The following is a 19,109-nucleotide window of genomic DNA, read 5'->3' on the forward strand; positions in this document are numbered from 1 at the left end:
AGACCAGTTTGTTCTACCTAGGGAGAAGCGCCTCTGGCTTGGCGAATGAAGTGGTGACGGCGCGGTGCTTGCACGCCCAAGCTACATCTTTGTATCATAGGAAGAGAAGGCCAGCAGAGGGAAAGGAAAGAGAAATGCAACCGACATGCTTCCCCCGTCCCCAGATGCGCAGGTCCCGTTTTCGTTCACCATCCATTATCCGTAGACCCAATGCTATGCAAGTGTTCACCATGAAAAGACTTCTCGTGTGGATTTTTTACCGGATCCGTGCAACACCGTACGCAGATCGCTCAAATGCTCGAGAAAGAAAGTCGCTACATCAAGACATTGGAAAAAGACAAGGGTGAAAAAGCCACCTGTGATCTCCCACCATCTGCTCAAACCATCGCAGCACGTCCCCTAGAAAGCAAAGCGGTTGAGTTGTGTTGGGATTTACTGGGCTTGAGCTTGAGGCTGACCGTGTCCCTGCGAGTCAGTGCGGGGACCGCGACCGCCTCTTCCACCCCTGCCACGGTCGCCGCGGAAACCGCCACGACCTCTGCCATCACCGCGGCCACGACCACGGTAACCGCCCCTACGTTCGCCCTGGAAACCGCCCCTACCACGGCCACCGCGGTTAGAGGGAACTTCCTGGAAGCCATCACCGTTGGGGGCAGGGGTTGACTCAGTGGCAGCAGGAGCAGTGGAAGGCTCCTCAGCCCAGCTCTGGGTGCTGGCAGCAGGAGCAGGCTCGTGGACGGCCTCAGTCTCAGCAGGGTCACGAGGGACCATCTCGAAGCTCTCAGTGAGAGGGTCTTCCGCACCAGGAGCCTTCGTATCCCACTGCTCCGCAGCGGCAGCGTTAGCAGCAGCATCGTCAACGCTAGCAGCGGGGGGTGCGGCGGAGGTCTCTGTCTCTTCGGCTCCACCAGTAGCCGCAGGGGCAGTAGCATCAAGCTCCGTCATGCCAGCGTTGGCAATCGTTGGGTCCGTGGCTGGGATCGCATCAGACTGGACCTCAGGCGGGGCAGGCTCAGCCTGAGCGACATCATCGACCCAAGCTTCCTCCGTGGCGAACGGCGCGTCCTCGAGAGCCGTTTGCTTCACTTGGGCATCTATTTTAGTGATTAGCGGCTGAGAAATAATAACAGTTATGACCTCATGACTTACAGGTCACCTCCAGCTGGACACCCTCGGTAGAGAACACCTTTTCGTCGGAACCATCGATCAGCTTCTCAGCGGCGTTGACAGCGTTGGCATCACCACCATACACCAGCAACAGCGCACCCTCAAAAGCCTTGGACAGCTCGGATTCAGCCTCCTCCTCTTGCTGACGCCTGGCGGCCGCAGCCCTCAGGAAGCGGGAGAAGGTCAGCAGACGCTGCTTCTGAATCTTCTGAGCCTTAGCTTCTTCGTCCGCCCTGATTGTCTGCTCCAGCTCCTTGAGCTTCTCGGTGTGTCCGGCCTCGATCTGCTCCTTCTCGCGGGCGAACTTCTGCTGGAAGTCCTCACTGAACTTCTTGTACTGTGCGAGTTGCTCCTCCAGCTGTTGCTTCTGCTTCTCAAGCTCCGGCTTCTTGAGAGCCTGGTTCTTCTGGTCGTTGTTGATCTTGCGAGATGCGACAAGGTCATCAAGGGAGATACCAGGGTTCTCCTTGACCACGTTGTTGAGCTTCTCCATAGCGTTCTAGTTTGATGTCAGCCTCAAGCTCTCATGTTAGATCTATATAGATGTATTGAGGAACTTACAAGCTTCTTGTTCACATTACGGAGAGACCTATAGCGAAAGGGGTCAGTTGATTTGAAGCTCAAGTGAGGGGTAGCTCTGTGGGTACTCACTTCTGACACTCTCTGATGAATGCATTCTCGGAGTCCTCAGATCCATTCGCGGGACCATCAAGAGGGGTCTGAGGCTCAGCGGTAGGAGTGGATGGGGAAGCAGCAGCTGCAGCTGCAGCAGCGGCGTCAGCCTTGGCCTTCTTCTTGCGCGCGCTCTTCGACTCGGCTGGAGCTGCGGCGGGAGGGTTGCTGATCGCGCCAGTAGACATGATGGATGTGTGTGTCAGAGGTAGATTTGGTATGCGTAACGATCCAGAAGTGCGAGGAATCAAAACGGAGCTCCGTGTGTGATTCAAAGGGCAAAGTGCTGGGTGTGCGTTGTGGATCGGAGCAGATGGTGCGGGAGCTCCAGATGTGAGCAAAGACGCGCCGCGGCAAATTCCGCTGCGGCTCGGGTGACGTCTTGGCGCGCACGGACGGCGGGCAGCTCGGGGTCGAGTGTTGTATCGGGCAACGACCCGGAAGGGCCGAGGGGCTGGTACAATGTCGTATCTTCTGAGTACTGTTTTAATAGCCCTAAAGTAGCTGTAATACTGCACTCGGTGGTGTACGAATGTACAAGCATGTGAAGGTGCGAGGGTACGTACGTACTCCTTAAGTTTACGATGGTGCGAAGGTGAAAGAGTGCAAAAGTAGTTCATTTCCCTGTTTGGGAGTGGTATCACTTTGGGTGGGCAAACCACCTAAGACCTATGCTCATTGACTATCTACTCCTAATACACACAAAGTCATCCGTCAAACTCGATTGCTGTTAGGCGCTCAAAGCATTCCAGTCAGTTTCCGCGTCGACGCAGCAAAGCCTCATCCATGCAACACTCCACTCGTTCGTGTTGTTAGCATGGAAATTCACACTCAATGCCGCTCAATTACAAGGGTTGGGGTAACGTCTGCTGGTCAGTGGTTGGGGAATGAAGCCCTAATGTATTGTCAGTATAGTGTAAGGACTTAATTGTTGAGCAACTAACCTTCTCGACACCGGTCATGAAGCCCCAGGAACCGGGTCCCTTGAAGTTCCAGAAGAACCAGGACTCGGCGTATTCTTCGAATATGTCGAGCTGGACTTCAATGTAGCGGCGGACCTGCTCGACCAATTGGTCGCTCCAATCATCGACACTGATGCCGCCATAAAGCTCGCATTGGCAACCGTCCTCATTGCAAGCCTTTCCTTCACCATTGGGATCCGCAAAAGTTGTACCGTTAGAATTAACACATATGAACGTGTTGCCGCTGAACTCTCCCACAGTAAGTAACATATCGTTGTCCTTGGCGAGCTTCAGCTGCTCTTCTGCGAATTTGCAGACTTTCTGGATGTGCTCTTGCTGGTCAAGGTGCTTGTCCTCGTCGGTGAAAATCTGGTACTGATGAACGTCCATGACGAACATGCCCGGATTAGCAGCACTAAGGTCAGAGTTGACATCAAGCCAGTTTTTGGGAGTGACCCATTGGTCGTGCATGGCGATGCGAAGATTCTTGTTTGTAGCAGCATTACGAACGTCGGCGAACGTGGACTTGGTCCACTTCTTAGTCTTTTCCAGTGTGTTCGGGGCATTGTTGGAAGGTTCATTGACAAGTTCGATCGCGACAACAACATTGGCAAACTCGTCGTTGCCGTACTTCTCCGCAATAGTCTCGAGTATGGTAGTCGTGCGTTCCATGTTGCCAGCTCCAGTTTGCCACTCGGAACCATCCTGAATGTGTCCAGAGCCGATGTCGCCGTTCTGAGACCCGGGGGTGGCATGCAAGTCAATGATGACGACCATACCAGCATCGCGTGCCCATTTGATGGCCTTGCGAAGGTACTTGTCAGAGCCCTTGTGGTATGGGGTGTCATCGTTGTCGTAGGCCCAGAAGCCGATGGGGATACGAACGCTTGGGAGAGAACATCAGTGTAGAGTTAAATGCTAAAAATGAGGTAGTTTGGCTTGGGCTTTCGTTAAACTCACGCATTAATGCCATACGAAGCGAGCTTCTTGATGTCTGCTTCGGTGCAGTACGTGTCCCAGTGAGTCTTCAGCTTGTCGAACGAGCCGGGCTGCTCATCGAAAGTCCACTGATCGACGACTCCATCGTCCTCGAAGAGTTCCGGAGTGAGATACGACTCGAGGACCAGCCAGCCACCAAGGTTGACACCGCGAAGGTAAGGGGACGCGACTTCGCCGGACGTGCTGGTCGGATAGGCAAGAAGCGTGCCGACGAATCCCACTAGAATGGCAAAGAAGGGTAACAGGAAGCGCGCCATCGTGGATAACGACCGTGGAGTTCAACAGAACAAGGGAGAGAACAATAATGGCCTGCTAGGCAAGAAGGAAGAAAGTTGAATGAGTGTGAGGCCTTAGAGCAGGCTGAAAGAGCGACAAGGGAGTTGGTCGGTTTTCGAAAGAGAGGGTGAGGACGGCGAGCTTATGTACAGTTGAGAAATTTAAAAAGATGGTGGGTGGTGGGCGCTAGCGGAACCGAAAAGGAAAGAATGACGCCACAGTAGGCGAATGGGATTGCGGGAACTGATAGAGTTGGTGATTGTTTGTGCTAAGAGGCAGCGACGAATCCCCATTCCCATTCCTAGCCAGTAGATTAGGTTGGCTAGCGTTATCAGGAGTCAATGAATTTTGTGTGCGTATGTACAACGTGCACCTATGATAGTAGGAGTAAGAGTAGTGATATTACGATAATGGTCAGTAGTGGGATGACCTATGGGGAGGAATATATCGTCGCACGGTCAGACAAGTCAGCCGTGGTGAGACGATGCATGAACGAAGCGGCCGAACAGGCAAGACTAGGCGGCCGGGGGCACAGTTTCTCCGCATCACTAGCCACCCAAGGGAGAGGCTGGATAGGCACGATAGGTTGTGCATGCCAGTAACACAGCAATCACGACTCAAATGGCGAGCACGTGAGGATGGATGGAGGCTAGCGCGAGGCAGAGCAGGCAGAGAGAGAGCAGTGTGTGTGCGTCGCGGCGGGTCACGGGGTGCTGTGAGGGTGGCCACGAGACCAAGGGATGCATTGGGATTGCAGATGAGAGCAGTATTCTTTTGGCGCGACCCAGGGCAGAGGCAAAAGTAATGCAGAGGCAGCGCGTGAGCGGTTCGTCGTCGTGGTTCGCAGTCTCATTGCGTGCCCTGGAAGGTGTCGAGGTTCCGGCCACAGCCGACAAGCGCAGGAGAGCTAAATTGCCCACTCGCCCGCCCCTTCCCTCGTGATCTCCCTCCCACCTCCTCACCTGACTTACCACGACCGTCCTGAATAAACATCCCCATATCGGCGCGACCTCCCAGAAATATTGCTGCTGCGGCTCGCATCTCGCTCGTCGCTCTGCCGCCCGCTCGCTTCTGCGATTCCCTCTGCGCCGAATCTCCAAAAATCCACCCGCGCCGTCGACGCGTGCCGCTGCCGTCCAGGCCTCCGCGACCATCCAGCGTCGGGACCAAGCAGGTCACGAGATTCGTGCCTCACAAACACCATCAGGCAAGTCCCAAGCTCCCCCAGCACACGTCCCGCCCGTCCACCGCGCCGTCTGGCGTGCACCTCGAGTCGTCTGGCGCCCCAAACCAGTCCTCGACGCGTTGTCCTTCGGGCGCATTCCACCTCGCCCATGGCGCGTCTCCATCACGCGTCACGCCTTTGGATCGCGCCCCCAGGCCGCGCCCCGCCATGCTTCAAACTGCTGCCCCATCCTCTGTGCAGCTGCCAGCAGCGGTGCGACTTGTCCGAGCAATTGACAGCTTGGTCTCACGACTCGATCTGCGCCAATCGGGCCCTGGTTCTGCACCTTTGTCGCACTGAGGATTACTTGCTGTAGGACACGTGCTGACCTCTGGCCTTCATCAGGAAGTGAGAGCAGTGCCTTCACTCTGCGTCAAGTGATTGATCGACGCTTGTTCGTCGTTTCGGAGACCGGCAGCCAAACTAGGTTGTGCGATCGCCATCGCGAGCGCAGCCTCCGTCTATTTCGTCTCTCCCCCATAATTGCGCCTCGGAGCAGGTCCTCGTGTATCCAGCCTCGTCTCGGTAGGAAAGAAGACCCGCTACGCCGCCCAGTCCTATCAGCTTTTACTGCTTGCGCCCCCGGTTGGCCGCATTTCTCTGCTGTGCTACTTGAATAGCACCAGCTTATAATTCCCCATTGACCTTTGAAGTCACGACGCGCAACGGGAGTGCAGACTTGGTGTTGAAGCTGCTATCCGCTGCCATACTGTCATAGACTCGTTCAAACGCCCGCGGGATTGCAACGGCCGAAATCCTACTGCCACTTGCGATGGCCGACGTAGCCAATTACGGGGACTCTGACGCAAAGCCTGAGGTTGGCGACGCCAACCTTGTTCACAACAACAAGCGAAAACGCAACTCGCTCGACCACGGCGCAACAACCTCGAGGGCAGCACCTGGCGACTCCGCACGCTCAGCAGCCTACCAACGTGTATCACCTGGCTCGGCTAACAACGCTTCTGGTACGACGGGTCTGAACGACCAGCCAGGCACTGCCTTTCTTGCCGCGCATCACGCGACTGGCGCAGGCGAGGACGAGATGCATCACCACGCGAACGCCGACCTAGACTTCACCGCGCAACTCGCGCAACACGCGACTGACCACAGCCTACATCAGAATGGCGGTGGCAACCCGGCGAATGCAAGCGACACAGCCGCCGCAGCCTTGTCGCATCACTTCCAAATGACTGTACCGCAGTCGACCGAGAACATCTTCCAGAACCAGTCGACTGGCGGTGACAACGACCGAGGCCTTGGCTCTTCGTTCGGCATGGGCGAGCACAACATGCATCAAACGCCGCACGGCATGTCGGACTATGGTCTGGATGCCCTGAGCAAGTCGAACACACAGAATGCGCCGTCGAACGAGTCGCCACCGAGCAGCACTGGTCAGAAGCCCGCCGTTGGCTCGGAGGAATGGCACAAGGTGCGGCGGGATAACCACAAAGAAGGTTTGTTATGCACTTCCCCTCGTTCACACGAAACGTCTGTTGACCTAAATGTCCAGTGGAGCGACGCCGTCGTGAGACCATCAACGAAGGTATCAACGAGCTTGCAAAGATCGTTCCGGGTTGCGAGAAAAACAAGGGCTCCATCCTCCAGCGCGCTGTTCAGTTTATCACGCAGCTCAAGGAGAACGAGTCCCAGAACATTGAAAAATGGACCCTGGAGAAGCTCTTGACGGAGCAGGCCATTACTGAGCTCAGCGCGAGCTGCGACAAGTTCAAAACAGAGTGCCAGCGTGCATGGCAGGAGGTTGAAATCTGGAAGAAGGCCTGCCAAAATTCAGGCATCGTACCAGAGGAATACCAGAACCAGGGCGAGAAGGCTGATCAGAATGGTGACAGCTGAGGTAGTCGCCTTTCTGATTGTTGAACGCAACACATAGAAGAGTCGGCGGGTTTTCGTCTTCCTACATGTCAGCTTAATCCTCTTCAGGATCGGCGGCTTACTCAAGACCGGAACGATGGCATGATTGGATTCATTTTTTCTCATGACTAGTCTGCTGGATGTTACATGCTTTTCTGATCCTCAGCCCTTCCTTTTCCCCCTTTTCGGGCGTGTGGGCCCCTTGTGTTTCTTTTCTTCGTCCCCTTTGTAGGGCCTACACTTGTAAGTTCAGCCGCAAGGCACGTCTGGTCGGGTCACATGTCGGCCCAAGGCACACAAACACACAGACACGGGAATCATAGGCGTGCTTCTTTTTTTTTTTTTTTTTTTTTTTTTTAGTTATTCCTCTTCTCTTCTCTCTACTAACCGGAGTTATGGATGGGAATGGTGACGGCGGTGGCGGGGACGGCGGCGGTATAATCTGCGCCTCTTTTGCACATACGAAACAAAGTGTTTGCTACTAGTAGTTCACAAATGCAGTTTAGGAAGCTGGTGGGCTGGCTGCTGTTGCTGCTGCTGGTAAATCGTGGAGTTCTTGTTTGACGGCGGCAGACGGCTGCGATGGGATTTGAGGGAGGGAGGCGGTTCGTCAGCTTTGCTTGCTTGCTTCTTGCCCTACCTAGGTCCTGCGTCCCGAGTCCCGGGTCCTGCGTCCCGAGTCCCGAGTCCTGCCTGCCTGAGCCCTTCCCCCTCCTCCCCTCCTCTCCTCCCTCGCTTCCTCGCTCGGCCTTAGGCTCCTCCCTCCTTCCGCTGGGTGGGTGGAGTGCTCGCTGCGACTGCGACTCGGGCTCCTCCCCTAGGCTAAGGTACGTACGTATCACGACGCTATTGGCGCCAAGGCTTAGATGGATCCCTCGCGCTGTGTGTGTGTCTCGCTCTCTTTCTCTCTCTGTGTACCTACGTGTGTGTAAGTGTTGTGTGTGTGTGTGTGTGTGTGCGCGCGCGCACGCCTCCTTGGCGCCTTGTTTGCCTTTTTCCCTTTGTCTTTTCTAGTTCTTGTTCTGGTTCTTGTTCTTCCCTCTCTTGTTCGGTGATTAGATGGTATGATGGCGCCTGTGATTGCGATGGCGATTGCGATGCGGTTGCGAGCTAGTGGTCACTTGATGTCGGCGTCGGCGTTGCGGAGAACGACTCCGTGCTGTCTACGGGTCTCTTCAGCTAGTACGTGCGTGCGCTGGGTGGCTTGCGCTGCGCTGCTCTTGGGCTTGTTGGGGGGAAGGGGGGTGGTCGCTGGTTTGGTTTGGTTTGACTCAGTTCAGCTTCCTCCCTCCGTGTCTTGCTGCTTGGTTACTTGGCCTTGGCTGTACATGTTTCAGTGGGTGGGTATGTGGTGGTGGTGATGGTGGCGACGGGCACGTGTATACGTGTATACGAGGCGCGTGAGGATGGCTGGCTCTGAGGCTGTGGTGGTGATGATGAAGGTAGGTTGGGGGTGGGAGTGAAGGTGCAGCACGTGCGTGGCTGATTTGGTGCTAGTTGTTGCTGTTGTTGTTGTTGTTGTTGTGATGATAGTGACAGAAAGGGGAGGCGTAAGTGGTGTATTACCTAGGTAGCGATGCGGCTCTTGACGCAAGTAGTACCTACCCACCTACCCAGCGACAGACAGTCCAAGGTGCTGGCTGAGACGCATGGTATGGTGGTGGTGGCGGCGCCAGCGGCGGCGATAACCGTCACGAGGAGCCCGCAGGAAGGTAAGCACCCAGTACCTAGGTACCTACCTAGGTACCTAGTGAGCGGGCGGCATGTGGTAAGAACTCTATCTATCTACGCAGGCACAGTATGTATGCACACCCATCCTTCCGCACGCTTATCTGGTCGACCGTGCCTTGTCTCTAGGTACTCCTACTTACTGTTTCGGCACCAAGGCATTTCTTCGGGCAGGCCTGCCTACCTAGGTACCTTGCTATGGCAATGACCGACGACGACAGTGACAGTGGCTGTGGCTGTAGTCACTCGCTACCTCCTACCTCTCTCCTTCGTCCACTCAGCCCTCAGTCCTCAGTCCTCAGCCCCTCAAACCACACCACCGCAACAACAGCACCCTGCCACAAACCCACCCATCCTCATCTCCGCGCTCGCTCTCCGCACGCACGGCCTCGCTCCTCTCATTCCTCTCTGGGCCTGTGGCAACTGGCAAGCCAGACAGCCAGCGCACGTGGGGGCCGATGGCGACAACGAAAGGAAGGAAGGAGGCAGTGCGCGCGTGTGCGTCTTGGCGTGGTTAAGCGCTTAGCTTGGGTTGGGGCAGCGGCTGCGACTATGGCTGGGGCTGGGGCGGTGCGCGAGGCGGTGGGGCGGGGGCGGCGCGGTTAGAGTCAGAAGTGTTTTTTCAACTTGATTGTTTGTTTGCTTTTTTTTTTTTTTTTTTACTCGTTTTTTTTTTTAATAAAAAAAAAAAAAAAAGAAAAAAAAAACAAAAAACAAAAAAAAAATAACTGCTGTGTTAACACAGCAGGCCCTCACTTTACTGGCCTTTTTTGTTTTTATTTTGTTTTTTTACTCGTTAGGCGCTCTGCTGCTGGCTGCTGTTCACGGTCCAGGCGCGTTGGTGCTTCGGTTCGTGTTGTCTGCGGCGACGACGATGGTGTTGGTGACAAATTTGGGGCGAGGGGCGAGGGGCGAAGGGGTGGCGAGGCGTAGGAGTTGGTGCGTTGATGAAGGACGAGTTGTACATACGAGTAGTGATGGGGGCGGAAGGATAGGGTTAGGGATCGTATAGGTTAGGTTTACCTAGGAGTGGACGTGCGTAGAGTACGCCTACCTAGCACCGCGCGCCGCCTCGGCCAGAAGAAGACGGGAAGACGAAACCACCTAGGCGGGAGTGGGGACGGGCAACAGCCTAGCGGGCTTGCGGCGAGCCTGTCCTCTGTCTCCGCGTCTTGTCCCGACTTCGCTGGCAGCCTGGCACCCGCACATCGCAATCACCGACTTACCTACTTACAAAGCGCAGCCAAGCCAAACGGCGTAAGTATCTACCTACGCGTGCTACGGCAGGAGCAACCCGATCCGGGCGACTGTGCCGCGGGCCCAGGACCCGGCCGTACTTGCACACATACATATACATATACATATACATATACATATACATATACATATCAGATATGTATGTATAATCCGGCCGTACCCACAGTACGTACCCTCAGCCCTCAGCCGCATACGCCGCAGAGCCGAACCAAGACCGCGCCGGACCAGCGGACGCATGCGAGCGGGTCGTCTGCGGCGGCGCGGAGCCTTGTACATATGTGCTAGGTATGTACTATGTACGTAATTATGGCAGCGGGGACGGATTATGGAGTACTTATGTACCCGAGTCCCAGGCAAGCAGGTTGGAGCGCGGGCGGGCGGGGCCGGGGCCGGGGCCGGTCCCGCATGGATGTATGCGCGTCTGGTATAGGCAGGCCGTGAGGCTATATTTACCACTGCGATGGCTTTTTTTTTTTTTTTTTTTGGTTTTTGTTTTTGGCAACAGGCAGTGTATGCTGGCGCAATTTTTTTGCTGGGAAACTGCGGGGCCTGCGTTAAGTGCTGTGTGGTGCTTGTGCCTGGCTGGGATGTGCGTGTGCGGAGTGCGGGGAGTGAAGGAAAAGAAAAAGGGAAGAGAAGGAATGCTTTGTTGGGATGTGTATGTGGAGTGTGGGATGTACACTACACACACACTCGTGCGGTGAATCGGGAGCGGAGCTCGGGTCGGAAGGTCGGGAGATGGATATCGTCGTCTGGCTTCGATTCCATGTCCATGTCTTGTCTCGCGGCGTCGCGGGTGCGTGCCGATGTACTAGCTACCTGGATGCTGGATGGGTAGACACTACCCGTACCCCGTACTCCGTACCCAGGCATGTATTCGTACACCCAACGCATACCCCATCCGTCCATCAATCCAGCCAGCCGCGGAACCGGGCCACAGCCAGCACATGCCCAATCCAATCCAACGTTCCGAGCCAAGTCCAAGAAACAGACCAAAAACAGCCCAACAACAAACCCAAATCCAAATCAAGGCAGACAGACAGTCTCAAACACGCCCGCACGCACACACAGCCCACCTACCCAAACCAGCCAAACACCCACTCACCCACCCCGCACAAAGATAGCTAAGTATGTTTCAAACCAACCCACCAAGTCTCACCCACCAGCGCACAACCCGTGTTCTAGACTACATCGCCATCACTATCACAAACAACCAAACAACCAGCTTGTTCTTGTTCTTGTTCGTACGGAGTACATGCTACTTACTTCACATGCCATGCCTACCCGCACACGTAATCACGGCATGTACGGAGTATGTACGCGTTTACTCAGCACCATCACTCAGCACCACCTCCCCACCTACCCGACATACACACCCAGCAACCAACCAACCAACCAAGCCGCGCGATCCGCGTGCCTGCCCGCACCCGCCCGCACCCGCACCAAGCCGACCAAACCAGGCAGACCCCCAAACCCACCCCGAGCCGAGCGCGCAAGCAGCAAGCAGCAAGCAACAAGCACGCATGCACGTGTGCAGCGGTTCCCGTGCGTGTGCAGGACAGGGATGCCATTGGAGTGGGGCTCTCAGCTACCCTGACCCAGGACCCCGACCATGCAGACGCAGACGCAGACGCATATACGCATGTATGTGTAAGAAAGCTGCGTTGTGAGGTTTGATGGATGAGGTGGGCGAGGCTTGGGCACGTTGCGTTGCGTTGCTTTGCTTTGCATCGCATCGCGTCGCGTGCACTGCCTTGGGTGCGGTGTAGAGATGTGTGGATGTATGGTGTATGGATAGTAAAGTCTGCTTTATTGAAGCCGTATGCTGTGCGCTGCGTGCGCTGTAAAGTGTACATTCACACGTACACCGCCTACACACCTAGCAGTAGGAGTAGGTATAGGCATGCAGCCACCAAACCAACTAACCAACCAACCAACTAATTAACTATAGGAAACACGCCTGCATGCGAGCTAAAGCGCAGTAGCAGCAAAGACCGTGATGAACGAAGAGAAGCAGAAGGGTACTGTACGCGCGCCGGGCCCCCAGACGCTGGGAATAACTAACTACAAGCAATGGCCAAAGAAACAAGGGTATCGAGCCAGAATAAAAAAGGGTAAAAAAGGTAAAAAAGGTAAAAAATAAAAAAATAAAATAAAAAATGACAAGAAGAAATGACAAGAAGGACAGACTCCGTGCCATGCGCGCGCGCCCTCCACGCTCTTTCGCTCGCAATGAAACACACAGTCAACGCGCCCACGCAAGGGTGGTGGTTGTGGAGAGTCGAGCTCCCAAACCGCGCCACGAGAAATTAAACAAAGAAGGCCGTAAAACTTGGCGGCGGAAAGCTAGCCTCTCACGCAAGGGCCGCGCCTCAAGCTATGCCCGTGGTGCCATCGAACGTAATGTCAGCCGTGTACATGCCGCGGATGCTGCTGCCGGCGTTAAGATAGGCGTGGAAGACGATCTTTGTGGCGTCGGCCGTGACGCTAGCTCCGCCGGGCGACCACAGGCCGTACTTGCCCTGCGAGACGAGGAGCGGGCCGTGCTTAGTGTAGGGGCCGGATACGCCTGTTTCGATAAAACCTGGTCAGCCTCCCATTGCCAATTTCTTGCGTTTGCGTTTTTTTGTGTCGTCGACGAAACAGGATCAGAGAGAGACGGGGCTGAGACCGCCGAGCTCGATATGGGGTTGTGAGACTTACTGTCCGCCAGCGCGTACGTTACGTCATAGTTGATTGTCGAATAGCAGTTCGAGCTGAAGAACAACACGTAGCGTCCGTCGGCAAGTTTGCCAATACTGGGCGCTTCGATGAGCGGGCCGTCGCCGTCGGACCGGTCCAGAAGCTGGTACGCCCCGCCGATCTTGTCGATACCGTTGCCGGCCACCTTTTGCTGCATAATGGGCGTCGACTGGATTGGAGCGACCCCGTTATTACACACTCCACCGTTGCCTTTGGCGTTGCCCTGTATTGCCTTGGCGTCAGAACCACGGTTTCTGAACAAATTGTGGGAAAACACTGTGATGGCTTACATCGATCTTGTACGTCACGTAGCGAGAACCATCAGAGTCCACGAAGCTCGAGGCGTCAATGGCGCCGCCTTGGTCGAGAGGGCATGCCCAAGCCGCGTCCTGAGGAGTGTACGGGCCCTCGATGACGTCGGAGGTCGCGGTGCCAATGCAGTGGTACTTGGCGTCTTTGGATGCACTGAAGTACAACACCCATTTGCCGGCGTCCTTTTGCTCTCTGTAAGCGGGAGCTTACATGCGGTTGGATGCTTACTCACATTTTGTATAACGTCGGGCGCCCATACGAGAGGCTTGTCCTTGTACACCCAGGAAGGTAAGTTCGGTAACGCATCCTTGCCCGTCACTGTCCAAGATTGAAAGTCTGACGATTTGGCAATCTGCACATGGATGGCTCCGTTGTTGACGGTCGTGCCGAATGCATACCACGTGTCTCCAACCCTGCGTATCGAGGGGTCGGGGAAGTCCGAGGAGATGACCGGTCCATTCACGGAACGCTTGACTATAGGTACGGCCAATGCATGAAGCGAAAAGTACATCAAAAAGGCCAGCACCGCAGCCGGGGCAGCGGAGAAGTGCACCATGGTGTATAGTAGGACGGGATTAAGGTGCAAGGAAGATTGAGAATTAAAGGAAGACCGGCCAGAAAGCTCAGGTAGGGATAAAGACCAAGGCACTGTGAGAGAGGGAATGGGATGGCTGAGGAAACGCCTGCATCTTATAAACACACAGAGTTCTTTCAATGACTCTTGCTTATGTTTGGAACTGCTGGGTAGCTTGTGATAGATCTTGAGAAGCACGAAAATAGATCATGGGACTATGGCAACGGGGTGATCTGAGCCAAGGTGACCCGCAACGGGCCCATGGGTCGACCCGCTAAGGCTGTGGTTCACAGTGATTTGGGCTTGGCCCGAAAAGCGGGACATTTGCGGCGTAGGTATGTTCGGCCCGTGTTGGTTGTCAGATCCTACAAACCGCAGCCATGTGGCAGTGATGTCAAGCTGCTCTGTGAACCATGACTGCCGAGCACCAGTAAAACAACAACCACGATCTGAGGCTAAGGTGGCTCTTAGTAAGATTGCGGAACCCCACCTGGAAGCGTCTTTTAGGATTGCTGGCAATGTCCGGCATGTTGGAGCATATAGGAACTGATTGGGGAATGACCACAGCGTGCATGGATGCAAGCTTGTTCTGGGATGCATATTGCGGTGAGGGTGGAGCGTGCTCTCCGCCCATTTGCTTCAAGACCCTGAGGCTCTGGGTGACGGATGACGGCAAAGGCGCGGGGGGAGAGGCGTCGGATCTTCCGCCACGAAGCCATGTGCCAATGTGGCACGCGGAGCAGCCCACTCGGGCGCGGCTGCAGGTGAGCTTGAGAAGGACTTCTTGGCCGGTATAACAGCTTATTTTCTGTGGACTGGCTTAGTAGGAAGATCATGTGTCAGCTCTGCCGTGCAGGGCTGAGACCCAAAGCCGTAAGCAGACAAAGTTGCCGATCTGCGGGGCAGGGGCCCAGGTTTTGCACGCGCTGGCACCCTCGTATGCCTTGCCTATCCGGTGATACTCTCGCGCTGCTGGGAAACCCTAATTCGACGCAGAGAAACACTGGAGCACCACCCCGTCCAGTGGAGATTGCGCGAAAAGCGACCCCAAAGCAAATAAGCCGCACCCGTGCAATGCTTGCCTATGCGTCGCATCGGGCACGGCTGTCGATTCTGAGCGTTCCAGTGTTGCGACCCAAGGATCCGGGGCGGTGCAACGATGCTCTGCCTCACCCATGCCACCACACGTCTGACGGCCAAGTCTTGCCGTGGCGATCATGATGACATCGGGTACGGCGGCGGACCACACAGGACGATGGGGGGAAAAAAAAAGAGAGACAGCGCACATGGCCACATGCGACAGGACGGGGTGGGCGACGGGTGCAACTGGTTTGCCGTTGGTCGTTGGTGTTGAGAGATGAGAGAGGTGGATCGGAGTGACATCGGGACGAGGCTTCCCCGATGCGCGCCCGCCTTGTGTCACGGTTGGCCAGCGCGACCAACAAACTCCAGAGAGGCACCTACCTAACTCATGTCTGCTGCCTGACGACGGTCAATGCCGGCCTCCACCCTGGCCCCCTAGTACCACCATGGAAGACCCGCCCGTTGCTGAGGCCCCCGATGCCGCCGACGCCCCCGACGCCCCCGATGCCGCGCCCGTCGTCGTTGACGAGGCCGACATGATGGCCATCCCCGCCGACCCAGACCAGAACCTCGGCGGCGAGGAAGTTGTCCAGCCTGACTTCGACGCTGCTGACCAGCAGAACATTGCCCTCGATGGCGCAAAATCTGCTCTGCCGGGCGAGGGTGTCACTCTGCCCGCCAGGCCTCCGCTCAAGCGCGAGAAGTCCGTCCCCGCACCGCAGCGTCTGCCGCCTCCGGCCCCGCCTGCGCCTGCCTTTGAGGCCGGTCACCAGCCCACCGACTCGCTGTCGCTCATGCAGCTGAAGAAGCTCGTCACCGACATGCCCAAGGCAGAGCCGACTCCCTACGCGTTTGAGTACGAGGATGCTGCGTCGTTTGCTGCCGAGGTGGAAGAGTGGTTCTCGTATAGCGTCGAGGAGCAGGCCATGCTGCTCAAGGCACAGTCCTCCTTTGTCGAGGAATGGGTCGCGCTCGAAGACGGCACCCTTTCGAATCTGGCGGCATACGAGCAGGGCGAAATGGACTGGTGCAAAGCCGAGGCTCCGCGCCGAGAAGAGCTCGTACGGAAGCTGCTTGACATTATTCAGCAGCCCGACAAGGATCCGAGGTTACGGAGCATGGAGGCTCTGCTGTATATTGCCTTGGGATGCTGGCATGAGACGGCTGGCCTGGCATCTCAAACCGGCGAGACTGCTGAGCGCGAGTCTGCATCGTCAACCGATAGCGCTGGCGCAAATTCCAACTACGTCAAGTCAGAGCTGCAGATAGAATGGATTCGAAGAAACATTCAGATGATCTTTGAGTGTGACGGCGTTCAACCCATCTTTGACGTCATGCGCGCGGCTTCTTTGCGCGAGTTGTGAGTTGACAGATGTTCCACCTTCAGTACTTCCGATGACTGACCGGCAGCCAAGTGCGACCGATGTGGTGGAGCAGGAGATTGCTCCGCAGGAAGATCGGGATGCCGACAAACAAGAGCTGTGGTGCTCCCTCACCCTTATGTACATGTTCCACGAAGCGGCACGGACGGAGCTTCAATGGACAGCTCTTCGCCGGAAACTTTGTAGGTCCCGACTTTTCTGATGTTGGAAACGCCTTGCTAAATGGTTCATTGTAGCACAACTCAATCCGAGCATTGTAGTGTTCTTGATTGAGATTATTACCAGTTTGCGATGGGACGATTCCATTGGGCCTCCTCTGCAAAAGGTAGGATCACGTGCGCATTTGTCGAGCACGCTCGCTGACTTGCATCTAGATCCTTCTTCTTACATGGAAGACTATACTAGTCGCCTTTGGAGGCCTAGAAGAGGTGGATGAGGTTAAAGCATCTCTCGACGACCCTATGGAAGAGACTCTGGACAATCGAGGACAGCCCATCATAACAGCATCACCGCTCGACTACCATCTCTTCCGCCAAGAAATCAGCTCCAAGTATCCCGCCTACAACCCACCGCCTCCGCTTTTCCCGCTTGAACCGGAAAACAATTCGATATTACCGCCCTTGAAGAACCAGCCCAAACCAGGAGAGACCAATGCTTTTGGACCTAGCATGGCCAATGTGAACAGCAACGGCACTTCTATCCTCAACCAGCCAGTGCATATTGCTACGCCTGCTCCTTCGCCGCCTCCTTCGCCTGCCGGACCTGGCGGTAAGGGCGGGAAAAAGCAAAACTACCAAACCAACCAGCTTTTCCCGTTCTTGTATCCTCCGTTGGACGAATCGAGTAACAACTTGGGCGGTAAGGGCTCTACTGACTTGCAAGATATACTTGTCGGGCGTAAGTGGAAAGGAAGTGATATTCCGACCTCGATTCAAGAAGCAGCGGAGCTCTTTTCGAAGAGAATGAGGGCCACGCGGGCTATGAAGCAGTTGTGGGAAGAGCGTGTTCTCTTCATGAAGTATGAACGGGGCTGGCTGGGCTCCGAGGATAAGGATGTTGATCCCTTGGACCTAAGCTCGAAGCTAGAAAAGGAGCAAGACAAAAAGGATCAGGCCCACGATCAAAAGATAGAAGATACTCCCGAGGCAAGGGTTGCAGCAAAATTGCAACAGGTCGAGGATTTCTATGTGAGTAAGGATGAACACTATGCCAAAGAATATGCTAACGTTCTCTTAGAGAGTCATCCTTCCCCATCTGCAGTCACTGGTCATTGTTCTCTTGAGGACTTTCTTGTCCCACTTAGCTACTCTGGCGCTGCAGAACAATGCGCCCACTTCCGCGTTCCCTGACACTCAAAATGGAACTCAAGCCGGAAGGCCTGAAGGAAACGGCATCGCTGGTTCGATGCCGGATGTTTCGAAGGTTCCAGTCGAGGAACTGGACAGGACCAGGACAGAAGAGATTCAAGACAAGGCCGCCTCCGGTATACTCATACTTCTGCTCAAGTGGTTCAAAGTATCCCGTAAATTACCCTTACACCAACTATTGTGGCATGATTACTGACCGTAATATTTAGACATTCTGAAGTTCGAGTACCTGACGCAATTGTTGGTCGATTCTAATTACATTCCGTTGACACTGAAGCTCCTTCAACTGCAAGAAATCGAAAAGGCGATCAACTACAAGTGCGACAGAGACGATCTGAAGTAAGCACTCCTTCCCCTTCTTCAATTACAATGCTAATTATGTTAGCTTCTTTTCTTTCTGTCGCACGCATTCCCGCGAGGGCAGCAATGAGGAGGCAGCCAACGAAAACCCGATGGAAGAGGATGAAGTCGACGAAGCAGTTCCACCACCCATCAAGCGGCGGGCGTCTTCAGACAACCTCCCAGAAGCCCCAGAGCCACCCACCAGCGCGCTCCCGGCACCACCAGAAGTAGATGAGCTTGGAATCCCACTAAGCGATCTACCAACCGCGCCCATAACGTCCTTTTCGTGGCGCAACTTCTTCACCAACATCAACTTACTGCGGATCATGCAAAAGCTGTGCAAGAACAAAGCGCACCGCAACTTGATGCTAGTGCAATACAAGTCGTCGCAATACCTGCGCAAGAGCCTGCGCATCCCGCAGCCCCAATTGCGACTGTATACGCTCAAGCTATTCAAGAACCAAGTGCCGTACTGCGGGCGCAAGTGGCGGCAGTCCAACATGCGCGTCATCACAGCCGTGTACCTGCACTGTCGGCCCGAACTGCGCGACGACTGGCTCGCAGGCTCGGACGTGGACGCCGACGTCGACGAGAGCGTACCGCTGGAGCAGGCCCTGCGCGCCCTCACGCACTGGTTCAACCTCAAGCACTACCCCGAGCGCCTCGGCGCGGACAGGGGCGCCCTCGACCGCGACCGCGACTTCTTCCGCATGGAGCTCGAGAAGATGGGCTGGGGCGAGGATTTTGCGGCTGGTGCGGGGGTGCCGGATGATGGCGAGTGGGAGGGCCAGAATGTGGGCGTTGGAAACGTCCCCGGCATGATGGGCGAGCAGTGGCAGGGGTATTAGCGAGCGCATAGGTACGGTACGCAGAGTCATGGTGCGTAGGTATGTTGCTCTTTGGACGTGATCAATGCCGCTCTTGTGGTGCCGACCTTACGTACGCTAGATAGCGAATATGATTGAGATGATGACTGCCTCGTCTGCCGTTCCCCTTTTATTGACTGTACGTGGCTGTCTATATGTTGTAAGTGGGGCAGTGGCCACAAGCCTATTATACCTATAGAGCTATGTATAAGCTTGAGGCTCAACGGAGCTGCAGGGCTTATCTATCACTCACTGTCCCAATATGAGGGAATAGTTGCCCGCA

At 55.5% G+C, this 19,109-nt stretch overlaps 7 protein-coding genes across 7 annotated transcripts; 4 read left to right on the top strand and 3 right to left on the bottom strand.

Annotated features, from left to right (window-relative positions):
• Positions 1–432: 432 nt before the first annotated feature.
• On the bottom strand, positions 433–2,027 carry K452DRAFT_219918 (uncharacterized protein; the record flags this gene model as incomplete). The annotated part of the gene is made up of 4 exons (XM_033536439.1): positions 433–1,094; positions 1,150–1,666; positions 1,729–1,756; positions 1,819–2,027. The coding sequence occupies 4 exons, from the start codon at positions 2,025–2,027 to the stop codon at positions 433–435; spliced, it is 1,416 nt and encodes a 471-aa protein (XP_033401694.1).
• Positions 2,028–2,469: 442 nt separating this feature from the next.
• On the bottom strand, positions 2,470–4,057 carry K452DRAFT_315257 (glycoside hydrolase family 5 protein; the record flags this gene model as incomplete). Its single annotated transcript, XM_033543844.1, has 3 exons — positions 2,470–2,734; positions 2,784–3,687; positions 3,762–4,057. 3 exons carry the CDS (start codon positions 4,055–4,057, stop codon positions 2,681–2,683), a joined length of 1,254 nt encoding a protein of 417 aa, XP_033401695.1. The 3' UTR covers positions 2,470–2,680.
• Positions 4,058–5,858: 1,801 nt separating this feature from the next.
• K452DRAFT_104341 (uncharacterized protein) lies at positions 5,859–7,455 on the top strand. Its single transcript, XM_033534947.1, has 2 exons — positions 5,859–6,755; positions 6,812–7,455. Exons 1-2 carry the CDS (start codon positions 6,074–6,076, stop codon positions 7,153–7,155), a joined length of 1,026 nt encoding a protein of 341 aa, XP_033401696.1. The 5' UTR covers positions 5,859–6,073; the 3' UTR covers positions 7,156–7,455.
• Positions 7,456–10,156: 2,701 nt separating this feature from the next.
• Positions 10,157–10,945, top strand: K452DRAFT_104378 (uncharacterized protein). Its single transcript, XM_033534949.1, has one exon. The coding sequence runs from the start codon at positions 10,446–10,448 to the stop codon at positions 10,860–10,862; it is 417 nt and encodes a 138-aa protein (XP_033401697.1). The 5' UTR covers positions 10,157–10,445; the 3' UTR covers positions 10,863–10,945.
• K452DRAFT_104377 (uncharacterized protein) lies at positions 10,946–12,036 on the top strand. Its single transcript, XM_033534948.1, has one exon. It carries the CDS (start codon positions 11,030–11,032, stop codon positions 11,753–11,755), a length of 726 nt encoding a protein of 241 aa, XP_033401698.1. The 5' UTR covers positions 10,946–11,029; the 3' UTR covers positions 11,756–12,036.
• Positions 12,037–12,530: 494 nt separating this feature from the next.
• On the bottom strand, positions 12,531–13,723 carry K452DRAFT_219584 (glycoside hydrolase family 43 protein; the record flags this gene model as incomplete). The annotated part of the gene is made up of 4 exons (XM_033536418.1): positions 12,531–12,727; positions 12,862–13,123; positions 13,191–13,394; positions 13,445–13,723. 4 exons carry the CDS (start codon positions 13,721–13,723, stop codon positions 12,531–12,533), a joined length of 942 nt encoding a protein of 313 aa, XP_033401699.1.
• Positions 13,724–15,270: 1,547 nt separating this feature from the next.
• On the top strand, positions 15,271–18,826 carry K452DRAFT_355474 (uncharacterized protein). The gene is made up of 7 exons (XM_033545962.1): positions 15,271–16,229; positions 16,285–16,433; positions 16,488–16,576; positions 16,626–17,438; positions 17,488–17,773; positions 17,828–17,957; positions 18,004–18,826. The coding sequence occupies exons 1-7, from the start codon at positions 15,316–15,318 to the stop codon at positions 18,806–18,808; spliced, it is 3,186 nt and encodes a 1,061-aa protein (XP_033401700.1). The 5' UTR covers positions 15,271–15,315; the 3' UTR covers positions 18,809–18,826.
• Positions 18,827–19,109: the final 283 nt, after the last annotated feature.

Source organism: Aplosporella prunicola (assembly GCF_010093885.1).
Source record: "Aplosporella prunicola CBS 121167 unplaced genomic scaffold K452scaffold_3, whole genome shotgun sequence".
NCBI lineage: Eukaryota > Fungi > Ascomycota > Dothideomycetes > Botryosphaeriales > Aplosporellaceae > Aplosporella > Aplosporella prunicola.